Source organism: Fundulus heteroclitus, chromosome 5, assembly GCF_011125445.2.
Source record: "Fundulus heteroclitus isolate FHET01 chromosome 5, MU-UCD_Fhet_4.1, whole genome shotgun sequence".
In the NCBI taxonomy this organism is placed as follows: domain Eukaryota; kingdom Metazoa; phylum Chordata; class Actinopteri; order Cyprinodontiformes; family Fundulidae; genus Fundulus; species Fundulus heteroclitus.
In genome coordinates, this window is record NC_046365.1 from 30,087,533 (window position 1) to 30,110,845 (window position 23,313).

At 39.2% G+C, this 23,313-nt stretch overlaps 1 protein-coding gene across 2 annotated transcripts; it reads left to right on the forward strand.

Moving 5' to 3' along the window:
* The first annotated feature begins 8,635 nt into the window (after positions 1-8,635).
* LOC105921022 (platelet-derived growth factor subunit A) lies at positions 8,636-21,757 on the forward strand. Of its 2 annotated transcripts, none has more exons than XM_021313031.2 (6): positions 8,636-8,992; positions 9,275-9,371; positions 15,943-16,050; positions 16,138-16,331; positions 20,445-20,595; positions 21,235-21,757. In XM_021313031.2, the coding sequence occupies exons 1-6, from the start codon at positions 8,930-8,932 to the stop codon at positions 21,243-21,245; spliced, it is 624 nt and encodes a 207-aa protein (XP_021168706.2). In that variant the 5' UTR covers positions 8,636-8,929; the 3' UTR covers positions 21,246-21,757. The 2 variants fall into 2 exon arrangements, with proteins under 2 accessions (XP_021168706.2, XP_012712154.2); XM_012856700.3 differs by having other exon boundaries at positions 20,445-20,571.
* Positions 21,758-23,313: the final 1,556 nt, after the last annotated feature.

The window sequence follows — 23,313 nt, forward strand, 5'->3', positions numbered from 1 at the left end:
CCGGACTCAGCAGCTGCTTTCCAACAGCCTCTGAAGTGAATCCTCAGACGCTGGAGCTGCACCTGCATGTCCAACATCCGCCGTTACCCAGATTCCATCGTAGCCACGCCCAGTGACAGAAAGTCATGTCAGACCAGCACCAAGCCTGCCAGACTCAGTCCCCGTGGGTTCTCGCCCTTCCTTGGAGGAAACTACAGCTACCAACCATAAGCAAGCCTCCTTTCTCACATTTCCCCATCGGCTCTCTGTCGTTTCTTTGTTAACTTCTGTCTCTTCCTCCGCAGAGCAACCATCCCAGACCTGCAACCCAGTTCATCTTTTGCCTTAAATAAATAATTTGACTGATCCATTGATCAATTCTGTCTGTGGTTGTTGCCTAACTGAGTCTTTTAAAGCGGCATGACAGATATTTCAAGCTTATCTGACCTTCTTCAGCGCCTTCTTCCTCATGTTTACTGTGTTGGCTGCAAACAGGACCTTTGTTTGTTTTTTTACCGTTGGCTTTCTTCTTGCCAGTCTTCAGTTAAGGTCAGCTTTGGTTCCACCTGAGCTCTGGCCTACTGCAGCTCAGCCACTGTTACCATAGGTGCCTTTGCTGCTCTGGTTGACGTTCCTTCTTGTCCAGTCTGTCTGCTCCTCTTTTGGAGGATGGATTCAACAGAGCTCTGTGAACTGTTCAAAGCTTTATGTTCTAGCCCTAGCCCTGATCTAAACTTCTCCACAGCTTTCTCCCTGACCTGCCTGCTGTCTTCCTTGGTACTTCCTGACGTTTTTTTCGCCAATGTTCTCTAACTAAGCTCTCAGGCCTTCACAGAAAGGCTGGATTCACACTGTGATTACATGACATACAGCAGGTGGATCTTATTTACTAATCAGGTAACTTCTGAAGGCTTGTTTTATTTAAGGGTATCAGAACAAAGAGAACAGAATGTGAATGTACACCAACTTTTTCATCTTCCTATTTAGAAAAACTGTAAATAAAGAAACTGTTTGGTCCCTTTTTAATAATGAGCAGCTTTATATTGGTCTCTCATATAAAATACTAGTATATCTCTCTGAGGTTCGTGGCCGTAACATGAACGAATGAAATTCGGAAATAGTTCCCGAAGCATACAGCAAGTGAAAACAGCCTTTTGGTTTTACCGTCTGCAGCGAGAAACAAGGACTGCAGAAACAAAAGCCGGGCAGGAAGCACTCATTCAAGCAATGTTTGGTCTCACAGGTCTGATAAGACGGCAAGGTTGTGTCTGTCGCACAGCAGAAACATTCCTGAGGCCACTTCCCACATGGATGCTTTCTTCTATTTTAATGTTCACCTGTGCCTGTTATGTGAAAGTAATCTTTAGAACCCTTACTAATACGGTTATGCCTTATTATTTTTCAGATTTAATAAAGCCATGTCAGGAATATTAGATCACATTTTCTTTCAAAATAAATCTGTTGCGCACTGTAATCCACTCTGTGCCCAGTGCGCAGATTTCCATACCATCACTGGCATCTTAATCCAAATACATTTGTGATATTAAACATGTATAAATATTTATATTGTCATCATTAAAGGAATTAAAAAGCTTTGTGGCCGTAGAGGCCCTTTTCCGTTGAGAGCTTTCAAGTTTAGTTAGTAAATCGGACTCAGACTGGTGGGAGGTCCAGCGCTGACTGTGTGCCTCCTCCAGTTAAGCAGCCTTTCTGTCTTCATGACTCGGAGTTCATTCAGCACAAGGGCTCTGTGTTTTCACTTCCCCAAACAGAACTTCACATAAACCTTTTCTCAGAGCCTGGGATGAACAGACGGGTGGGTTGGTGGGTTGGGGGAGATGGCGGGAGGGGGGCGAAGCATGTAGGTAAATCCCAGCATGTTTTAGATGGTAATCCCACCATAAATCCCCACTTGGCTCATGACCAGACATTCATTCATGCTCTGCACAACTGGTTTTGGCAGGTGTCCAGCTGTGGACTAATTCTGGGTACAACAGCAAAATATGGCCAGACTTCTTCTTATGTTGGCTGAACAAGCGAGGGAGGGAAAGTTTCTTAAAGTGTTAATTTTTTTTTTTCTCTTCTGCCACCATAAAGAGATTTGGGGATAGCCCTCTAACCACCACAGTGCTCGTAAAAATGTTTTTTATGCTTTAGTGGATTAACTTTAATTCCCTCTGAGTTTCCTAAACACTCATTTTACCCAAATCTGCTGCAGCCTCCTCTTAAAAGTTGCCTGTAATTTTTATGTTTCTTCATCTTGCCTTCATTGAGAGAGCGAATGGAAAACGCTGACTCTGTCATGTGTACCGGCCAGCTGCTTGGTTCTTTTGCCTTGCAGCAAGAAACTCCAGCACCCCTACAACCATGCAAAGATAAGCAGGCATAGGCAATGGATGGAATGTGATGTGTACAGATAGATTTAATAAGGATACGCTTCTACTCTCTCGTATCAAAAACGTAAAGTAAAACAACAAACATGGGCTGGTATATGTGCATATTTCACTTTTTTGCTCTCATTATTATTATTTTTGTTTTTGCTTTCCCTTACATCTGAGTTTGACAAAATACATAAATTAGTTTTTTAAATCTTTGTTTTAGAAAGTCATATAAATTAAATTATCTTAGTTTTACTATTCCATTTCCATTAAAGTAAATTAGATAAATAAAACGGTGATACAATTTGTCTTAACTTTTGACTGGAAATAAACAAGTGTGAGAAAACCTGTCATAGCTGTCATAAGGCCCACCGATGAGAAAAAAGTCTGAAAATAAATTCATCTTATGTTTTACTTAAGTAGTCTGAAAGCGCAATAAAAAAATATAACCTTTAACTTTAGTAAATTAATTCAGTTGGGAAAAATCCCATGTTTAGCAGTAATTATTTGTCATAAAATGAACAGTGGCAAAACACCTCCTATTCCTGCTGTTCATGCTGATTATTTTGTTTCTGTTAAATAGTTTCTGTGCTGGTTTGGCCAGATGTTTTAGATCTATTTTAATTTCTATGCACCCAATTCTTGGTTGGAGCATTTTCTGCATGAAATACTGCATCAATGCGGTGCGGCATGCAGGAGGTCGGCCTATGAGCTGTTCAGGAAGTCTACGTTGCTTTAACAGCGGCCTTCAGGTCATCTGCATTGATGGATCTGGTGTCTTTCATCTTCCTCTTCACAAACTCAACAGATTTTCTGTGTGGTTGAGCTCAGATCACTGATGAAGAACGAATACCTAAATGTTAATTAAATTAAATGATTAACTAATTGTGGAAACTCTCAGCATTTATCTTGGTAAAAACAGAGTTTGTGACAGAGGCATTTAAAGATTTTTTGTTTGCCTAGAAGATGAGACAACCCGCATTAAAACACATTTCAACTGTAGCGTGACTCTGATGCCCAGTTTTCCTGTGCATCTTTTTGAAAAGCAATGTTATAAAATAAAAGGTTTTCACATCTGAAGGTCCTGTCTTATTTCTGATGCCAGGAGTCCTGCTGGCCCAAACAACATTGGTTGAACCAAAAACACTTGGAAGCACCGGACTTCAAAGAAGCTGCTGTTGAGAGGAAGTGACAGGGTCACAGCTCTGGCGATGCCATTCAAGATCCGTTTCGGTTCTGACCCATTTACCCTCCATCTTTCCGGTTCTTTGTCCTCCTCCTCTCCCTCTGTCTCTTTTTCTGTGTGTATTTTGCGCCGAAGCCTTTTATGGCTGCATGGAAGTTCAGCGACAGCGATGGACTTTTGTGTTGGTGGTATGAAGCTCTGTTGGACTAACTGGGTTTTAATTGGGGGAAAGTTTGGTCCAACAAAAGCTGGTATTTATCAAATAACTCTTCTTTCTTTCTTCTAAATCTGCCTCGTCTCGAATCTAACAAGCTTATCTCCTCACTACCATCATTGGCCAGGAGTTTTCTTCTTTTTATTCCCCTCATTAAAACTTGGATAATAATCAAAGTAAATGACTCCAAATGCCCAAATTAGGTTAAGTTCTTCTGTTATCAGACACGGTTAGTCAAAAACATACCCGAAATGTTTCCACGGCCTAAACGAGTGTGTGTGAGATCAGGGACAATGAAGCAGACAAGAACGAGAAGCACACAGAAGGGGTATAAATGTGTAAGTGCATGTTGGAAAGCTTGAGGCTGGGTTTTTAGATTCCAGCTTCTCTTTATAAAGCATCAGCTCAGAAAAAAGCCCTAAGCCCTTTATAATTTCTTCACGCCCTGACCAAAAGAACCACTGCTTTCCAATTCACTTATTCTCATTTGATACACAGTGTCAGAAGTAGTCTCTTTAATTAAATGACACATTCCAGCAAAGGATTTAATCTCTGTTCATTTAGAGCAAAGACCTGAAAGATAATCACTTTGATTTGGCATTAACAGCATGTGAGGAGATCATGCCGAGTTTGATCTTGTTGGCTCACTATAACGCTGATTAAATCCACAAAAGGTCATTAATACTAAGTGAATTGCTCCTTAAATAAGGTCAACACGAACAAGGCTGCAGGTCCAGACCTGGTGTCGGGTCAAACGCTAAAATCATGTGCTGGAGGTTTTCTGGACATCTTTAACCTCTCTCAGCAGCTCTCCATGGCCCCTTCCTGCCTGAAGTCCTCATCATTGTGCTCATTCCCAAGAAAACAAACATCACCTGCCTGAACGACTACCGTCCTGTTGCTCTGACCCCTGTCATCATAACGTGCTTTGAAAGGATCCTCCTAAAGTACATCAAAGAAGCCATCCATGCAGTTCGCCTACAGGGAGAATCGCTCTACAGAGGAAGCTGTCTCATTAGCACACAGCTCTGACTCATCTGCAGCATCCTAACACCTATGTTAGGATGCTATTTGTGAATTTCAGCTCAGCCTTGAACACCATGCTCCCAGACATGCTGTCCCTGAAGCTCCAAAACCGTGGATTATCTTCACCTGGATCAGTGGCTTCCTCACCAACTGGCCCCAGGTGGTGGAGATCAGGAAAGACACATCTGCCCCATTGATCCTCAGCACAGGCACGCCGCAAGGCTGTGTCCTCAGCCCTGCTCTCTTCACCCTACAACTGCTCTGCTATCCACCCAACAAACACGGTTGCGAAGTTCGCGGCAGTACCACTGTGGTGGGTCTCATATCTAACAATGATGAGACCTACTACAGAGATGAGGTGCATAATCTGACACAGTCGTGCTCCAGGAACAACCTGATCCTGAACACCAGCAAGTAGACTGCAGGAGGTCCAGGAAGACTGAACATGTTCTGCTTTGCATACAGGGCGAGGGGGTGCGGCATGTAGACGGCATAAAGTTCCTTGGCATTCACATCTGCTCTGACCTCTCCTGGACGGTGAACACCTCCCTCTTGGTGAAGAAGGCCCAACAACGACTCTTCTTCCTCAGTAAACTGAAATGGACTGGATTCTCCGCTAAGCTGTTAAAAAACTTTCATAGAGCTACAATAGAAATTGTTTTATGTATCAGTGTAACAATGTGGTAGGGGAGCTGAACAATGCACAAGAGGATGGATTTGGCACAGGCGGTGAGAACAGTAAGCACAGGGGATTGTGGGATGTCGTCTACAAGAGCTGAACACGGTTTATGCTGCACGAGTCCAGAAAAAAGCCTAGACACATTGCCACTTACCCCACTCCCCCAGGCAATGTACTTTTTGACCCACTTTCAAATGGTAAACACTTCAGAAGCATTAAATCCATAACTAATAGACTCAAAAACAGCTTATTTTCCAAAAGCTGTGATGGCTATTGGCCCATGCTAAGAAGTTGGTGGTCTGTTATGTGTTACAAACACACATTGGTTAATGCCTGGTTGCACACTTCAATTTCTCAGGGAAAGTCTGATTGCACAGTTCTGTAGCTGAAGGCTTAGAAACTATTGCGCATATTGAGGAGCGTTGATTGATTAATTCATGCAATAACACAGCAACTTATATCGTTCGCACAGAAACTGATATCAGACTTTCTTGACCCGTATACGAGTCTTTTCAGACCCTAAAGACTATTTGCATGCTTTAAGCTTCTCAGGAAGCATGCTGGTCAGTGCAATCATCAGATTTGATTTATTAAAAGAAAAAAGTGTGGAAATGTTACGCCTTGTGTCTCCGTGTTTTATGTTATATGTTATGAGCAAGTGTCTGTCTCAAAAAGAAAATTCACTATGGTAACATATGGTGACAATAAAGACTATTGATTCTAAAAAGATTCATTTTATCTAAAACACCTTTTCAAATTAATCTGTTCAGAGAAAAATCCTTATCATTATCGTATATTTATCTATCAGAATGTTGTTTCTGATTTCTGATCTCTGGCTTTGTCTGAGGTTGTTGCTTAATTATTATTTATATGTAGTTATATGTGTGTTCATTGATTGTTTCTATTAGCTAAAGGGGGAGGCAGGGTTTAACCAATATGTTTTAAGTCAAAATTATCACAAAGCATAAATATTAAACTATGTTTAGCATCTTATTTGAGCAAATATAGCAGCTGACATTAAGGACTGTACAAAACTTACATGTATATTACCTGGTGAATATAGATCTTTACCTTAACTCTGAGATTTCGGAAATGCTGCCAACGTGTTAATGTCTGGCAAGTTTTATGACAGAGTTTCATAGCTCAGTTTGATAAATCATGTTCAGCCTTACTGTCATTCTCTTAATGTCTTGCTCTGTTGCAGCCTGGATGAAATTCAAATGTTACCTTTAACACACATTCTAACACCTCTGGGCTTTCTCTGACTTAATTTTCAAATATTTTACAGACAGCAAGTACTGTAAGTAAATTTCCATGAACTACAGACATATTTAGCATTTTAAATCAAAAATGTGATCAAAATCAGGTTTCTTTTAAGTATTGTGTTCCAGGGTTGCATTATTTTACTTGGGACATAATTATGGGTTTTCTACTTGAGAAGTGGATTGGAAGAAATATATATATATATCCATCCATCCATTTTCTGATCCGCTTTATCCCTCATGGGGTCGCGGGGTGCTGGTGCCTATCTCCAGCGTACACTGGGTGAGAGGCGGGGTATATATATATATATATATATATATATATATATATATATATAATCCAGTTTTTCTGATCATGTTGGCTCCAGTGATTCCAACATTTGTAAACTTTTTGATGCTTTACTAAAAGTCTTTGCAACTTTGCCTGTTTGATGGATCATCGGAGCAAGAAATGAGAGCAGAGTTTTTATTCCTGTTCGCAGCCAGTGTTGTCGCAGCCTGACCAATCATTAATGAGCCTCATTTCACGGCAGGTAAATATCTTACACGGTCACTTATTTGTCTTACATGCACTCCTGCTTCACTCTCTCAATGTTTGGGTGTCTGTATTGTCACACATGCAAACCTGTTTCCAGATGTGTTATACGGGCTCTGAAAGAAATATAGACAAATTATTGAATAGGTCATGAATCAGATTCCATGTAATGAAAATCACTTCAGTAAATTAAAGTCATCAATCTGTTGGTTTTGTTTGTGCAGCTGTTGCTGAATAATGGTGTTTTAGTTCAACATTAAAGAATGGCGATATGGATTTTAAAACAAAGACCTTTTAAGTTTTCTTTACATCACAACATTACTTCTCTCATAGATTTATTTATTTTTTTTTTTTTTTGGGGGGGGGGGGTAGCTAAATGGGCTAAAATACAGTACTAAACCACAACATCTTAAAACAACTGAAGCAACACCAGCGACATGCTTATGTGTACAACCAAATGAATCATTATTTAAAACAGTTGCATTCAGATATTTTAGTATTCAACTTGGAATATATATATATATATATATATATATATATATATATATATATATATATATATATATATATATATATATTCATAGACACATTAATTGATAAGTTACAGAGGCCAGGGTCTGATTGTAGTGCATGCAAAAGGAAGAGAAAACGAGAAATGATGGATGGATGGATGGATGGATGGATGGACGGACGAGTGGGATGAATGGATCAAGGAAGAAAGGAAGGAAGGATAAGGAACCAAAGAATGACGCTGAATGGATGGACTTTAGATACAAAGTCTGGAGATGGAAACATTGTTTCCAAACTCTTATTTTCTTTTCCATCCATGAACCGGTCAAACAAAATGCAATGCCTGCCCAAATCTCTCCAATCTGGGACCCTGCTGGATCGATACTTGATCGGAAAGCTCAGCTGTAGCAGCCAAAAACTTGGAGGAGTCCAGGTTATTCGTTTCCACAAATGGTTATGGAAAGCGCGCTCACGACTGTGCTACGAGAACGCGCCGAGTTATATCCTGTTACTGAAGCATCCCATATTCATTCACCCCGGAGATCAGCCACGCTGGGAGCTCACTGCCAACTCCTCGGGGCTGCGCTGTGGATTTTCGGGCATTTTCCCCTTGTTTCATTCTGGCTGCCAAGTGTTTTGCATTTGGTGTGGCTCTTTCCACCAAAATGCTGAGAGGATCAAACGGTGCAGGTGGACCAAGTGTGTGAATTTGGACCGGATCCCGTTGTGAACAAAACTGGATTTGTAGATGCGTGTAAAAAAAAATATCTTGATGAAAGTATTTCTTCGCTTGCGTCAGCGCCTGCAAATCTGACGCAAAGATCTCCTGGAAATCTACTTTGCGTTAGTTAGGCTTATTTGCGTTATTTGCGTTTTTATACATTGCATTTATTTTCTTATAGGGATATCTCTTGGAATACTCAGGCTTTTATCGCCAAATGTGACTTTTATTGTTCATCAGGCCACACTCCACGTTTGATTTCTTTTAAGATCTTGAATATATATATTTAAATATTGAATTTAAATCGCCTTAACCAAAGTTTTGGAGGCAGCCTATTCTTCCGAGGGATGGTTCAAAGCTGTGAAGATCAGGGAGCGACAGTCCGGCTCCTGCACTGGAGTTTCGCCTCTGCGTGCTCATGCAGCGGATCTGAGAGGAGATGAAAGCCGCGGTCTACCACCTCCTGGCCGGCTATTTTTGCCTATTACGCACCGCTGCCGAGGTGAGCATTATGACCCGATTTACCAATTTACATGCAGCTTTTAGTCACCGTAAATCATCGTCGTTTTTTTCTTCGTTTGTTTCGATATAGTTGTGTTGGTTTGTCTTGCTTGTAACAAATTAAATCCAAGCTGCGTAAAGACGCACATTTACTGCTATAAGAGCGCAACAGAGGCTGCGTGGAGACTTTTAAGGACGCTCGATGTTTGCATGGTGAATATTTTTGTTCCAGTTTGCACTTGCATATTTTAATCTAAATTAATCTGTTAAAATGAATCACCAGGAGTCTCCTCTCCCTCGGGAGCTGCTGGAGCGGCTCTCTCGCAGCGAGATCCGCAGCATCAGCGACCTCCAGCGGCTGCTAGAAATAGACTCCGTAGGTAAAGCACTTTATTACAATTTATTACAGCACGTCTCCCTCTTCCAAATCTCAAACAGTTCTTAAAAAATTGGATATTCCGGGGTGTTTCAGCGTAAAATCCAGTTTAAATTATTTAAATCGTAATACGAACGAGACACGGGTTTTTGAGGCCATCCATCCTAAGCACACTTGTAGGCCTACAGAAAAAAAAAACTCCTGGGTTTTTCCCTTTTTCTAACCCAGTCCTGGTTTTATATTGATTGATCCTTTGTTGATTTATTAATACAACAGGGATGCTGTGAGTTTGATCCAACATACTGAGTAGGGTTTATTCTTCAAAATATGGGTCAAAGTAACTGCCTGACATTAATACCACCAAAAAGTGAACTGAAAAGAATAACACTTAAAATGGATCAAATCAGTAGCTTATATTCTGGTCTGAAGGAAACTAGCCGTTTTTAACATGGGCCACATGGGCAGTTATACAAGTTTCCTGATGCTTTTATGCATGTGTAGTATGTGGGGAGTTGGTCCACAGCACCATCTCTCTGGAGGAAACAAGATGCAAAGTGATTATATGTTCATTTGGACCTGAACAATATAAAAAACAGTTATAGATCTGATGCTGCTGATGTCATTTAAAGAGAGTAGATGGGCTACACAGGGACTGGTTGCACTGGACTAATGTACTGGTTTCATTGAATGGACCCACTGCTTCCAGTCCAATAGCAGCAAGATGCCAATTTAAACCAGTCTTCCAAATGTTCATGTTAGCTTTAAATCTGAATGGCAACGGTTCATCGGGACAGACTGAACTAATCGAGTGGAAAATGGATACTCCGGACTTCTACTTATAAACACTTGAATTTTAAAGTTATATAGCCATGTAATATGCTTAAAAAAGACCAAAAACCATTCAATCATGGTAAAATATGGTTATATACACCAAGCCTCCATCTTGATAGTATCTTGATGGTCCTTTTTAAGACAAACAATAATCCTCTCTCGGGCTTGATCAGACAATTATAAACAGAAGTGGCGACATCTAATGACAGTATCGCTCTCAAAATGCCGGTTTCCTTAATTTATAAATAACTTATAGATAGACAGACAGACAGACAGACAGACAGACAGACAGACAGACAGACAGATAGATTTTTTTCACTGGCTCTTGGACCATTCTTCAATGTTTCGCTGGGAAATGATAATAGCTGTTAGCCACTTCCTTTGTTTTAACCACTCCTGCACATGCGCAGTACTTCCGTTAATATTATAAATAAACACGGCAGGCTTTGTTTACTAACAAACTGAGCAAAAACAAAGCATGAAACACCAAATAAGAACTACTATGCCAGCAGGACATGATAATCTTTCATAAAAACATTGTAAGCAACCACAGTGATCTACTGATAAATAAAAAATAAATAAAAAAAGCCAAATAACGTTGCTATGTACCTTTAATACCAAAATTCAAGTCTGTTATTTAACATTGCATAAGATATTACCTGTGTACCGACTTGTTTGGTCAAATTATTTATCATAACAATTTGCTTTACATACTTAGGATAAAAGCCGATGTTAGCTTAAAGGCGCAACAACGTTCTCCAGAATTAAAATCCTTAACACAAACAACTGACATTAATATTATAATACAAGGGAAGCTGGCCATCTTTGCCAACATCTCTTATTTTATCCTGTAAAATAGGTCTTTTTTTATTGTTGTTTTTTTTGCAAATGATCATCTATGAAGAATGATAAGGCTTCCTCTTGCCGCTTCATAATCCAACATAGGTCATAGTTTTTTGACCCAATGTTTGGTAAAACTCCCTAACTTCTATCTGAATAAATACAAAGCTTGTGACAATAATTCCTAAGAAAAAATTTAAAAGACAATCAAGATGAATAACAATTTGCTATGTAATCATAGGGCCTTAACCGTAAATGTAGCATTTAAGTAGAGGTCACAAACACTGAGAGCAGTTTGACACCCTTATTTCTTCAGACAAGTTATTTCCCTGCCCCGGGGCACTGATGGTGAAGGTATCTGAATTGCTTCTCCTTCTTGAAGGAGGAACAATGAGAGGATAAGTATTTTAGGGTCTCAAATAGCTGGAGGACAAGGGAGGCCGTGCACACAGACAAAACCTTTCTGAGCTTCAAAAGCAGGGTTGGTGTTGTTGGCAAGCCTTGATAACAAAACTGAAATGTAATTAACATTTTCCCCTTGTTTTCAACTTTTAAACTTTGAACACCTATTCGTTAGCAAATAAAAAAGGACATTTTTTTAGAGATGGAATCTGCACTAGGCATGGGGTTTGCATAAAAGAGTGTGTGTTTCAGTGTGTTTTTGTTATGGGATTAAACCCTTCTTCATTGGCTCACTGTAGGGGTCCCACAAAGCTCCAGTCTTGGACCACTGTTGATTAAACTTTTTATTAACAGATTTTTTTTACACAGTAATTTAAAATCAACCCACATACCATGTTTTATTAGATTTTTTTTTTAAATAACAAGAATAAGATCTATTGTTGCTTAAATATAAAAAAATATATTGATAATTGTTATTATATAGGCCAGCAACTTTATCTACACAATCAATTAATTTTGACAAAGATAGAGTGTACACTGTTTTTTCCTTCTGCTTGTTTATAGATTATCACTGGGAGTATAACATGCTGATATTAGCTGGTTGATTTATGAAAGAAAAATGTGGTTGACTTTTTTCAGCAATGGTTGGGTTGCAGCCTGAGAAAAAACTGTCTAGGTTGATTAAAATTGCTTTAAAGTATAGAAACATTAAGTCTCAAACCTTAGCAGATTTGAAACCACAAGTTTTTAAAATCTTGATTTACCTTTTTACGTTCTAGACGTTCTCTAGAATTAAAGTCCTTAAGACAAACAACTGACATTAATATTATAATACAATGGAAAGTGGCCATCTTCACCAACATCTCTTATTTTATCCTGTAAAATAGGTCTTTTAATTAAAATTGCTTTAAAGTATAGAAACATTAAGTCTCAAACCTTTAGCGGTTTTGTAACCACGAGTTTTTAAAATCTTGGTTTACCTTTTTACAATAAGGGGCCAAGGCCCAGAAGAAAGAAATCCAAAATTAGTTTACTAGTTCCGACGTCTTAGGCACTTGGAGCTTGCATGTGGCCTTTGGGGTTCTGCCTTAAGACCTGCTCCTCAAAAGACTCTGAAGTATTATTTGCATGTGCTCCATGGCGGAATAAGACAACACTGAGCCATGTCATTACTGGGAGGCCTCCCCAGATGTTGCTAGAAGCAAAGCCTTCGTTTTTTGAAATCAATTTTTGGTTTCTTTTCAGCTTGTTAGCTGAAAAGAAACAGTTCGTTGTGCTCCTACCTGCAAGTAGGAGCACAAAGAACATCTACTTTATTTTCATGCAGTGAAATAGTAAATCACAGCTGATTTGGTTAGTGAGATGAGAGAAAAGGAGAAAATTGTAAAATAAAGCTCACCTTCGCAAGTACTTTGAAATGTTGTGCATCTTACAATGTTTTTTTTTTTCTTCTTCTTCTGAGACATAGCCAAATCTTTTTTTAATGTCTTTCGGTGAAGACCGGTGCCACCATTAATCCTGGCATCATTGAGATGCAAATTTAGAGTGTGACAGCTCCCCAGGCTCAGTGGGGGTCAAGTGGCTCACTTCATTATACTGTTGTCATGCTGCCCATTATTAGTTTGAGAGCAGGACTCGCTGCAAGGCTGCTGTGTTGCTATGTATAATTCATGCTGAAATTCCTGCATGTCAGGCCACAAGGAGGAGGGCCTTGCAGATGGAGAGATGGAGCGGGCCGAGTTGAACTTTGTTGTGTCAACCAGCACATTGTGTCAGGCGTGCACTTGTGAATGTGTGCACACAAAAAAAAAAAAATGCACTGTCACAGAAAGAGAAATGGCTGAACGTTTTAGGTCACAACCGCAAGGGGTTCTAAGCGACAGATTCTTTGTTAATGTACGTTTTCAAAATTGCTTTGAGGATGTTCTTTATGTGGAAATTATTACTTGCAAAATCAAAGTTTGCATAGTTGTAGGCCATGATTTTTCCTAACATGCTGTTTTGTATAAAATCATATCAATCAAATCAATTACATCTGTCACACAGATGTAATCGTTTTGATGGAATCAAAGCTTCCTACCTTTACTGCCCTAAAGTGGTCCCACAAGGCTCTGTTCTTGGACTGGTTGGGTTTACACTTTTTTTGACAATGATTTACTACTATTTACTATTTATAGACAAATATATGCAGATGACACATTTGTTTTAGCACTTGCAAAAATTATTCAAAGAACATCTTAAATGCAGGAATCTCAAGAGACTTAAACTTAGAATAGATCTGGTCTTGCAACAACAGCTCTGGAGCTAAAATAAACAAGAGAAAACGTTTAAATGTAGCAAAAGCAAGTTATGTTTTTAAAATACTAAATAGGACACACAAGTGAACGCATCCCAAATCAAAGTTAAAAACATATTCCATAAAAACTGACAATTCTGGCTAAAAAGAAGAGAGGAATTGGCGTTCCAGATCCAGGCAGGGATTCCAGAGCACTGAGGCCTGCATCTCATTCTGCATGACTAGAGAACCTGCTGCAAGCAAAGTGTTTTTGGGCAGTGATGAGCTGCATTATGTTAAGTGGAGTTCACCTGGGGTTAGGAGATTTAAAAGTAATTAGTCAAACTTTGAATTAATTTTTTTTATTAACAAGCAGCCAGTAAAAAGAAGCCAACAAAGGAAAAATGTGAGTTCTTGTGGGCATGCATGTGTGGGCTGGCTGCTGCATTTTGTACCTGTAATTTAATTTTAATTAAATTTTTTTGGCACAAGGCTAAAAATGTACTGCAGCATTTCATCTTATGAGGAATAAAAGCAAGAATATTTTTTTCCACAATCTTATTTTGATATGAACAGGATGGAAAATAGCTTCAAAATTGTTTATTAACTAGAGCTCAAGAGAAACCAAGAGTTTTTATAACAACGACTTTCGTTTCACCTGACTTGAATAAGGCACGCCTGTTGCTTCAGCAGATGATTAGTCTCACATGGATTAATGGATAGCAACAACTGTATCATCAGCAATAAAATGGAAAGAATTGTGCATTTCCTGATAATATCTCTGCCAGAGGGAACATGCATTGGGAGCAAAGAGTTGGAACTACAGCAGACGCCTGAGGGATACCAACATGTGCTATAGAAGGAGATTAGGAGGTAATATATCCTTGTATAAACTTTAATCTGTCAGATAAATCAGACTTGAAACAGCTCAGAGCAGCTGCACTCAGATCAAGCAAGCGATCAGGCCGTTATCAGTGGCCATAAGAGTTAGATTTCTAACTTTAACTACAGTTAAAGTCTTCAGAGGCCATTCATGATTACCATGCTGGTTATGTAAAACACAAGATTAAAAGAATCCAAAATTACAACAACCTGTGAAAGCTCTTTGTGGTTATTTTCTTTCCTACAAACCTATTTTTTTTTAAATTGCTCTCCCTAGAATGATAAAAACCAGTTTCAGTTCAGATTATTTATGTAGCACCAATTCACAACCAAAGGACATTTCAAAGCACTTTAGAGGTATTTTATATTTCTAATTATGTACAAATACACAATAAATCAAATTCACATCAATATAATTCAGTCAAAGAGCCTAATCTGTGTCACACAGTATAATGCGATCCTAAATGTGCCACAGTACACTGATTTATTCACTGTCACATAAAAAAGCAGAAGTTTCTCGATGCAATTCAAGCTGCAGACTATAGCCTGGAACTCAATGTGCATTGAACGGTCTGATGGTTCCAAAGGTAAACTAACACCAGAATCATAACTGTCTGATGTAATGTTTCTGATGGCCAAAATAGAATCAGTTTTTAGGACTATAATCCAGTGATTTAATTATAAGAGATCAGAAGGACGACAACTAGCCATCTATGTCAGTAATGAAGAGAAGTTTGCTGTTCTTTATTAGCTTAATGTTTCAAACAGAGACTCAGCAAAACATTTCCTCCTCTGCCGACCTCCGGGTGACCCGAAACAGCTCCAGATGCAGCGGGCCTGATCCTTTAAACTTAATTTAAAATCACCTTTACACCCCGACAGGTTGTTTTTCCTCTGATGAAATTCACATGGAGAAAACTCAGTAACTTGTCGACACATATAAACATCATAACTCGGTTAGAATAACCACGTTAGACCCCTGCTCTGATCAGGAGAAACTTAATGAATGTGTTTGGACCGAGTCGCTGAAAGCATTCGGCTTTTTCCCACATTTCGCTTATCATTCATTAACCCTTTGGTAAAAAAACAAAAACAAAAAAAAAAACCATTTATGCCTTGGTGGTTTTTCTTTGAATCTTATAAGACCGGTATAGTTGATATGAATGTACTCATTTTCATAACTCTTAAAGAATGAGTTTTAAAAAGTGCAGACTGGGGCAGGAGGGGGAAAAAACTGAAGTTTCTCAAAGGTCACTGGAGTTGTAAGATGAGCTTCAGTAGATGTGTTTCACCAAAGGATCTGTGCTCCTGACAGTACAATGTGTCCTATTTTGTCTCCATCCAGAGAATGAGGTGATTGAGGAGACCAAACACAGCCACCACAAGGACTTCTCTCACGTCGTACCTACTCACAAGAAAGCACATTCCCACACGAGACAAAAAAGAAGCACCGGTGAGACCCACTCAGATGGCTCGGTGTGCAAAATTGTTCTGTCTGTGAAAACTGTGTGAAAGCGTTGAACGTCTTTTCCCCCTGCAGTGGTGGAAGAAGCCGTGCCGGCCGTGTGCAAAGTGCGCACAACCATTTATGAAATCCCCAGGAGTCAGGTGGACCCCACTTCAGCCAACTTCATCATCTGGCCTCCCTGCGTGGAAGTGAAACGCTGCACAGGCTGCTGCAACACAAACAACATAAGGTGCCAGGCGGCGCGCAAACACCACCGCACTGTCAAGGTAAAAGAAAAAAAGTTAAATCCCTTCTCCCCGTGTGCATTACTACGGACATCCAGCTTTGATTCAGCTCTTCACGAAGATGCCAGTAAAAACATCTGGTATCCAGAATTCCTGCTCTGTACAAGATCAGCTCATACGATCCTTTAAAACCTTCCGCTCTGAACTTCAATTCGATTCAAGTCGATTCAGATTACAAATTACATGGATTTGAATCGTAATTCTGAGCAGCTTTAGAGATGACAACATTAAATCAGTAAAGTACATAAGGCAAAGTTCTGCCCACATTAATTGTGCATCCAAATACTGTATTCCACTACTACAGGGCTACAGCCGAAGGGAAACATGTGAGACTCTACATAGAAAGGGAGACTCACAAACAGTAGCCAACAATGAATATACGCATACACTGCAAAAACAGAACTAAAAATAAGTTAAAATTTGTACTTTATTTGAGCAGGTAAATAAGATAATCTGCCAATAAAATAAGATTTTTGCACTTAAAATAGGAACAACTCATCTCCATCGTCTTGTTTTAAGTGCAGTTTATCTAAATATCTTATTTTAGGGGTAAAAATACTTATTCCATTGGCAGATAATCTCATTTAGCTGCTCAAATCAAGGACAAATACACTCATTTAGAGAAAATTTTACTTATTTTTAGTTCTGTTTTTGCAGTAAATTCTTTGTAGACACTCATAATTTCTCTACTGACATGTAAAAAAGGATTTCTGCCGTTCATCTGGTGAACGGCAGACGAAGAAATGAACAATCTTACTGGGGGTAAACACTCCCAATCTGCCAAAACTAATTACTGTCATCACCTGAACCACTGTCTGTGTGTGTGTGTGTGTGTGTGTGTGTGTGTGTGTGTGTGTGTGTGTGTGTGTGTGCGTTTCAGTGAGATTATGAGTGTGTCTTGAGCTTCTGCCAGCACGTTTGTTTATGAATATGGTAGCTTTCAGACCAGGTTAACCAGGTGTTCAAACGGGCCCATTTAAAAATGTGTGGTTCAGGAAGAGAATCAATAGGTCATGTTTTGAACATACGTGGGAGATAAATCCAAATCTTTTTTGTTTTCTTTTGAACTACTTGATGAAAAAATTAGGCTGGAAGGCAGGTTTTGAGTGTTTGAGAGTAGCCAGAGGTTGAGCGAGACAAAGAAGAGAAGGAGAATTTTCTGTGCTTTGGAAGCCCAATCTCAGATGAAAGGACTCGTTCTTTGTCTGCTTACAGAGGAAATCAAAAATAAAGTCACTCACATGTGTTGAGATTCAGTGTTCGGAGGGTAAACGGTCACCACCGCATCCCCTCTCACACACAGCCGAAGGGAAAATGGGAGAACTCAGTTTGTCCACATGGAAGAAAAGCATAGGAGAAATATCTATCTATCTATCTATCTATCTATCTATCTATCTATCTATCTATCTATCTATCTATCTATCTATCTATCTATCTATCTATCTATCTATCTATCTATCTATCTATCTATCTATCTATCTATCTATCTATCTATCTATCTATCTATCTATCTATCTATCTATCTATCTATCTAGCTATCTATCTAGCTATCTATCTAGCTATCTATCTGTAACTCAAGTTCAAGGCTCAAAGTATTCTCAGATGACTTGTTCAAGCTTGATGAGATTGAACAACTTTCCTCTCCTGAGCTCAGACCTCTTTTTCTTCATGCAGTGATCTACTTTCAGACATTTCTTTCAATCTTAGATATTGAAATTCATTAGATCTTCAGTCAAACCCTTTTATTTTCATACCTAATTGCAAATAAAGTGTTGTTTTTTTTTGTCTAGAATCTTCAACAGATTTGTGCAACAAGTTAATAAATAGACAAAGACACAAAACAGAAACTTGGAATAAGTACAATCATGTGAAACGCACAATCTTTAACCGCCTGCCAGACTTTTTTACTAACAGCTCGGGGCAGAAAGCTGTGCAGCGTTTGATGTTGCTGCATGATTTGTTTGATAGCATCACTTCATACGGCTCCTGGAGAAGGTGTGAGGACTCCCTGGAAATGTTCAGAGCCTCGTTCCTGCTGATCCTGGACAGAGGCTACAGACCTCATCGCTGATTATCACGTGGTCTGCTATGTTTTCAAATAGAGCGCCCTGCTGAGAAGCAGTTTTTCTTATTTGCATGTCATCCTAAGACTTAAATAGCACATACTCGTACTCAATTGAAAAACCATTATAACTTAATTGAGCACATTTTCCTCTCTTTCAGACTTTCACTGTCTATGCTTGCAAAGCCTTGCAGGGTCCTGGGTTGGGTGTCTCGGTCTACACAATCGCTTTGACATTTAGTAACATTTTAGATGACATTCAGACATCTCTAATTCGTTCTGGCAACTCCAGACAGACGTACACTGTGCTACTGAAGATAAACTACATAAATACTAAACAAGCACAAGCCTGCCAATGTAAACTTTAAACAGCAATTATTTTTTTTCTTCTCTTCTTTACAAAGATCAATTTTTTTTATCTATCTAAACCTTGAGGGTGTTGTGCAAGTTTTAATTCCTGCCCTTAATTTCATATTTGGTTCCAACACTTAAAAAAAGAAAAAGATTAGCAATAAAGGAGCAACATCATTATCCGCTCTGCTGCTGCCGTAGGCGGTGGTGGGCGTCTTGCATTAATGCTGCTCGGGGCGAGCCCCTCCTTCAGCTGGCCAAGGCTCAGCTCACTACGCTTTTGACATGTCATAAATTCTTCATACCGTTCTCAATAATCAACGAAAAATCCCTATTACAGCTGCATGGACCTACCACAGGCTGCAGCTTGAGCCCCGATGACAAAACAGGCATTTTGTAGACTAGAAACACAGTTTGCCGATGCAGCTTTTCAACTTTGCCTCGGAATCCTGCAGCTTCCAACTTGTTTTTTTTTTTTTTTCTTTCTGTTTTTAAGGCCATTCTCTGCGAAATACCAGGGCTTACCTTTCAACAGCGTCTCTCTCCTGCACAGCTTCTCACCGCAGCTGAACCTTTTTTTGTCCCTCCTCCAAGCCTCAGCTCGGCTGCTTGCGAATTTGTTCAGACTTGAAACGGAGATGCTTTAGCGATCAGACCTAAAGCTCCAGCAATTTGGGGATGTGAGGATGAAGCGGGCATGTTTTATGCAACTGCTGCATAACTAGATTAACGTGCACACGTGTTGAGGAGCCACTGTTTCAGCTGCCGTGCTGAGACATTAACTGTGGTGTCTGTGTTTTTGTTGGCACTGAAATCAAGCCTCTTGTCCTCGCGAATGCAATTCATTGATCCAAGCAAGAGGAGGCACACCCGTCTGCTTACACCGTGTTGTGTGTTTTAAAAGAGTTAAGGCTCATTTGTAAGTTCAGGAAGTGTCTCTAGGTAACGTGTTTTAGTTCAGGTCAGAATCCTAACATGTAAATAGCAGAAATGATGATTCCCCTGCAAGTTAATGGGCTTTAACTGATGCAGTCTAGTTTTTCATGCAGCATCTGTTATGATTTCCATTGGTTGGCACAAGATGATCGGTTCAGAATATGGAACAGAAGCCTGCCACAAGTATCATGTTTGTACAAAGATGTTTCCCCAAAAATTGCAGAATTACTCCATGAATTTAGGAGTTTATGTAGGTTTATGTTTTAAAAATATCCTTTTTAGGTCCATAGATTGGGAACCAATAAATATGATATGCATGAATTGACAAGTTCTGTCAATGCGCGTATAGGTAGCTGACTTGTAGTGGACTACACTGCAAAAACTGAATTTAAAATAAGTAAAATGTTCTTAAAATTAGTGTATTTGTCCTTGATTTGAGCAGGTAAATAAGATGATTTGCCAGTGGAATAAGATTTTTGCACTTAAAATAGGAACAACTCATCTCCATCATCTTATTTGAAGTGCAGGATGTCTAATCATCTTATTTTAGGGGTCAAAATACTCATTCAATTGGCAAATAATCTTATTTACCTGCTCAAATCAGGACAAATACACTAACTTTAAGAACATTTCCTTATTTTTAGATCCGTTTTTGCAGTGTACTTAATGAATTTTCACATGATGCATTAACAATGTTTTGTTTTCTAGTTTGAAGACAGATTTCTTCAAATCTCTGTTTGTTTCAGGTGGCGAAGGTGGAGTACGTACGGCGACGGCCAAAACTGAGGGAGGTGGAGGTGACGTTGGAGGACCACTTGGAGTGCACGTGCAGCAACAAACGGCCCATCGGCCAAAACCAGGACAGAGATAATGGTGAACAAGCAGCTTTACGTGAATGTGTGTTTTCATTCCTCCAGTTGCTAATTTTTAAGTCTTAATATATGGCAATGAAACTAACAGCAACCAATGAAGGATATGAGGGGCTCTATTTATCCTCCAGGCCTCTCCAGTAAACATTCTACGAAATGCGCTTGTGGCTAAAACAAAAACACCCTGAAAACATTCCCCACCTTACCTGATGAGGCATGGTTTAAACCACATGTGCAATGTTTATTTAACTTTCTTTTTTTTTTACATCAGCTTTAGGACTTCCTTTAAACTAACCTATCTCATCTATCTGAAAACCACACTGGCGTGATCTGAGAGAAATAAATAAGTGGTGGCAACCTGCTTACTCAAATCTGAACTTTAAAAGCACACGGCCACCTTAGAGTAAAATAACATTATATAGAAATAATGGCACCACTATTAAAATTTATTTAAATAAATATTGCATTTCATCACAAGGCCAGTAATTGAAAAAAATTACAGAATTTACTTGAACGTTGGGGTAATATACTGCAATAAGCTCCGATGAACAACACGGCCAGGAATGGTTGCTTCTTTTTTTTTTTTAGCTTGTACTGAGTAAAGAATTGTGCCAATAATAGTTGATTTAATCCGTTCTCATATTAACAAAGTCTTTTCTCTGAGCAGGTATCAGGTGAGGCGAGACAGGTAGAGGATGCAGTGGAGGACGCAGCAAACGGCACCTGTAACATGGCCTCCGCCTGCTGTGAAAGGACATGTTTTATAGAACCGTTGTGGGATGTGCGATGGCGAATACGTGACTCATTTCAACCTGAGGGGCACGCTCAGGAGTTTGTTATAAAAAGCGAATCCTCCAAACCCAGGGAAGCGCCTCAGACAGAATGAACTTTTCTCAGTGAAGAGGAGAAACGTTTGGATATTTGAACATCCGAGAACTTGTTTCTGCTCCTTCGCCTGAGTGATCACAACTCATCTTCTGGTTGGGATATATTGTTCTGCAAACAGTGACTGGGAGGAGGTTTCATACGCCAAGATTTGCTCTTCCTCTGGTAAAACATTCATGTGTATCCCCTGATGATTTTTATAACATTTTTTTTAATGCTGTTTGTTTTCTACGTCTGGTACATTTTATCCATAGAAAAATGGAAGCAGTATTTTACTGAATCAAATAAAATATTTATACAAAACACAGTTGGTGTTGTTGCATGAAAAAACAAACCCTGGACTAACACGGTTTGTTTCAAAGCGCCTGCAAAGCAACTGAGGGGTTCGAAAACAGTGGCTGGGAGATGAGGACATCTTTTAAGGTGTGTAGCATCAGGATTTTCACTCCGAAAAGGTATAGTCAATACGTTTATTCTATTGGTAAAGTTGCACAATAAATTTGTTTGCAATAATCCTCGTGATATCAATGTTTGCAATATCGAAGTTACTATAGTAGGATGAATATCATATTTTAAATGCCATGCAGTCTGATGCTACATATTAATAATATATTTAGGCTAATGGTGCAAAAATGGTGCCCTTTATGACCACCTTTTTTAGTGGCTAAAGTTTGCAGAAATTGGTAGGGACATTATTGGTATCAAAGAAAGAAAAGAGGCTGGAAAATGTGGATTACTTGTAACCTACACTGTCACCGCAATATTTAGCTGTAGGAGCCTGCAGCCCTATTTATTGGTAACATATATAAACTGATGTTAGATCTGAATCAAAATGATTCAGAAAAATGCCTAAAAACATTTTTTTTTCTTTTTTTAAATGTTTCTGTTATTTGTAGAAACAACACTAAGTGCTCCCTTTAACTTAGGAGCATTGCTGTGACCCCAGTTTGCTCTTTAGCTAATTTCCTACTGATTCGCATTGCTGTTTACACTTTCCTACTTCCATTTCGTGTCCGTAAACTAACCATGTCATAACAATAAACTTAAACCATACCCATTTATGTAAACAACGGGGTACCAAGTATTTTTCATAATTTATAGAATTATACGATCAAGGAAATGTGGAGATTACATTTATTTCTGTCCAAATGTTATATTGTGCTCTATTTTCATTAACTGTGTCTTGAATCTCCATGTGGGCAAGTTGATTCTTGTGGAAAATCACATAATACCCTGATGAAACAAAGGTACCTCAAATTGACTGTCATTAATTGGAGACAAATAACCACATGTCCTTTCCGCGGGCCTTGAGAAGGATAGTGAAAAATATGTTAAATCGTCAGCTGTAAAAGTGGGTACAACACTTCCCTCTGGAGGGTATGAATTGATGAGTAAAAGACATCTGGATAGCGACAAAAACGCCCAAGGTGTGAAAGAGCAGCTAATTTTCATACCAGAGGGAATCATATGCCAGAGCTGAATGGCTTGAACTGCTTCATTAAAGGCAGTCAGGTACAATGACTGACAAAGAGCATATAAAAGAGTCAAAGTAAAACTTTGAAAAACTTTAAAAGCTTGAACAGACATTCCTTAAGAGAACCTGAGGAAGCAAACTACAGAAATGAGTTTGATGACTCCAAACTGTTATGCCGAGCTCACCTGAACTTTTTGTGTAAAACAAAACATTTTTCACTATTTATTTACCTGGAAGAAAGTCTTCCAACCAAAGCTTGGGGTTGAGCAACATCAACGCCAGAGGTTGACTGATAGGTTTTTCTATGGCCAACATTTAAGTCAGTACAAGTGATCGCCAGTATCCCAGGCTGATGATTATAACTTTGTTTGGCCACATTTATCTTTT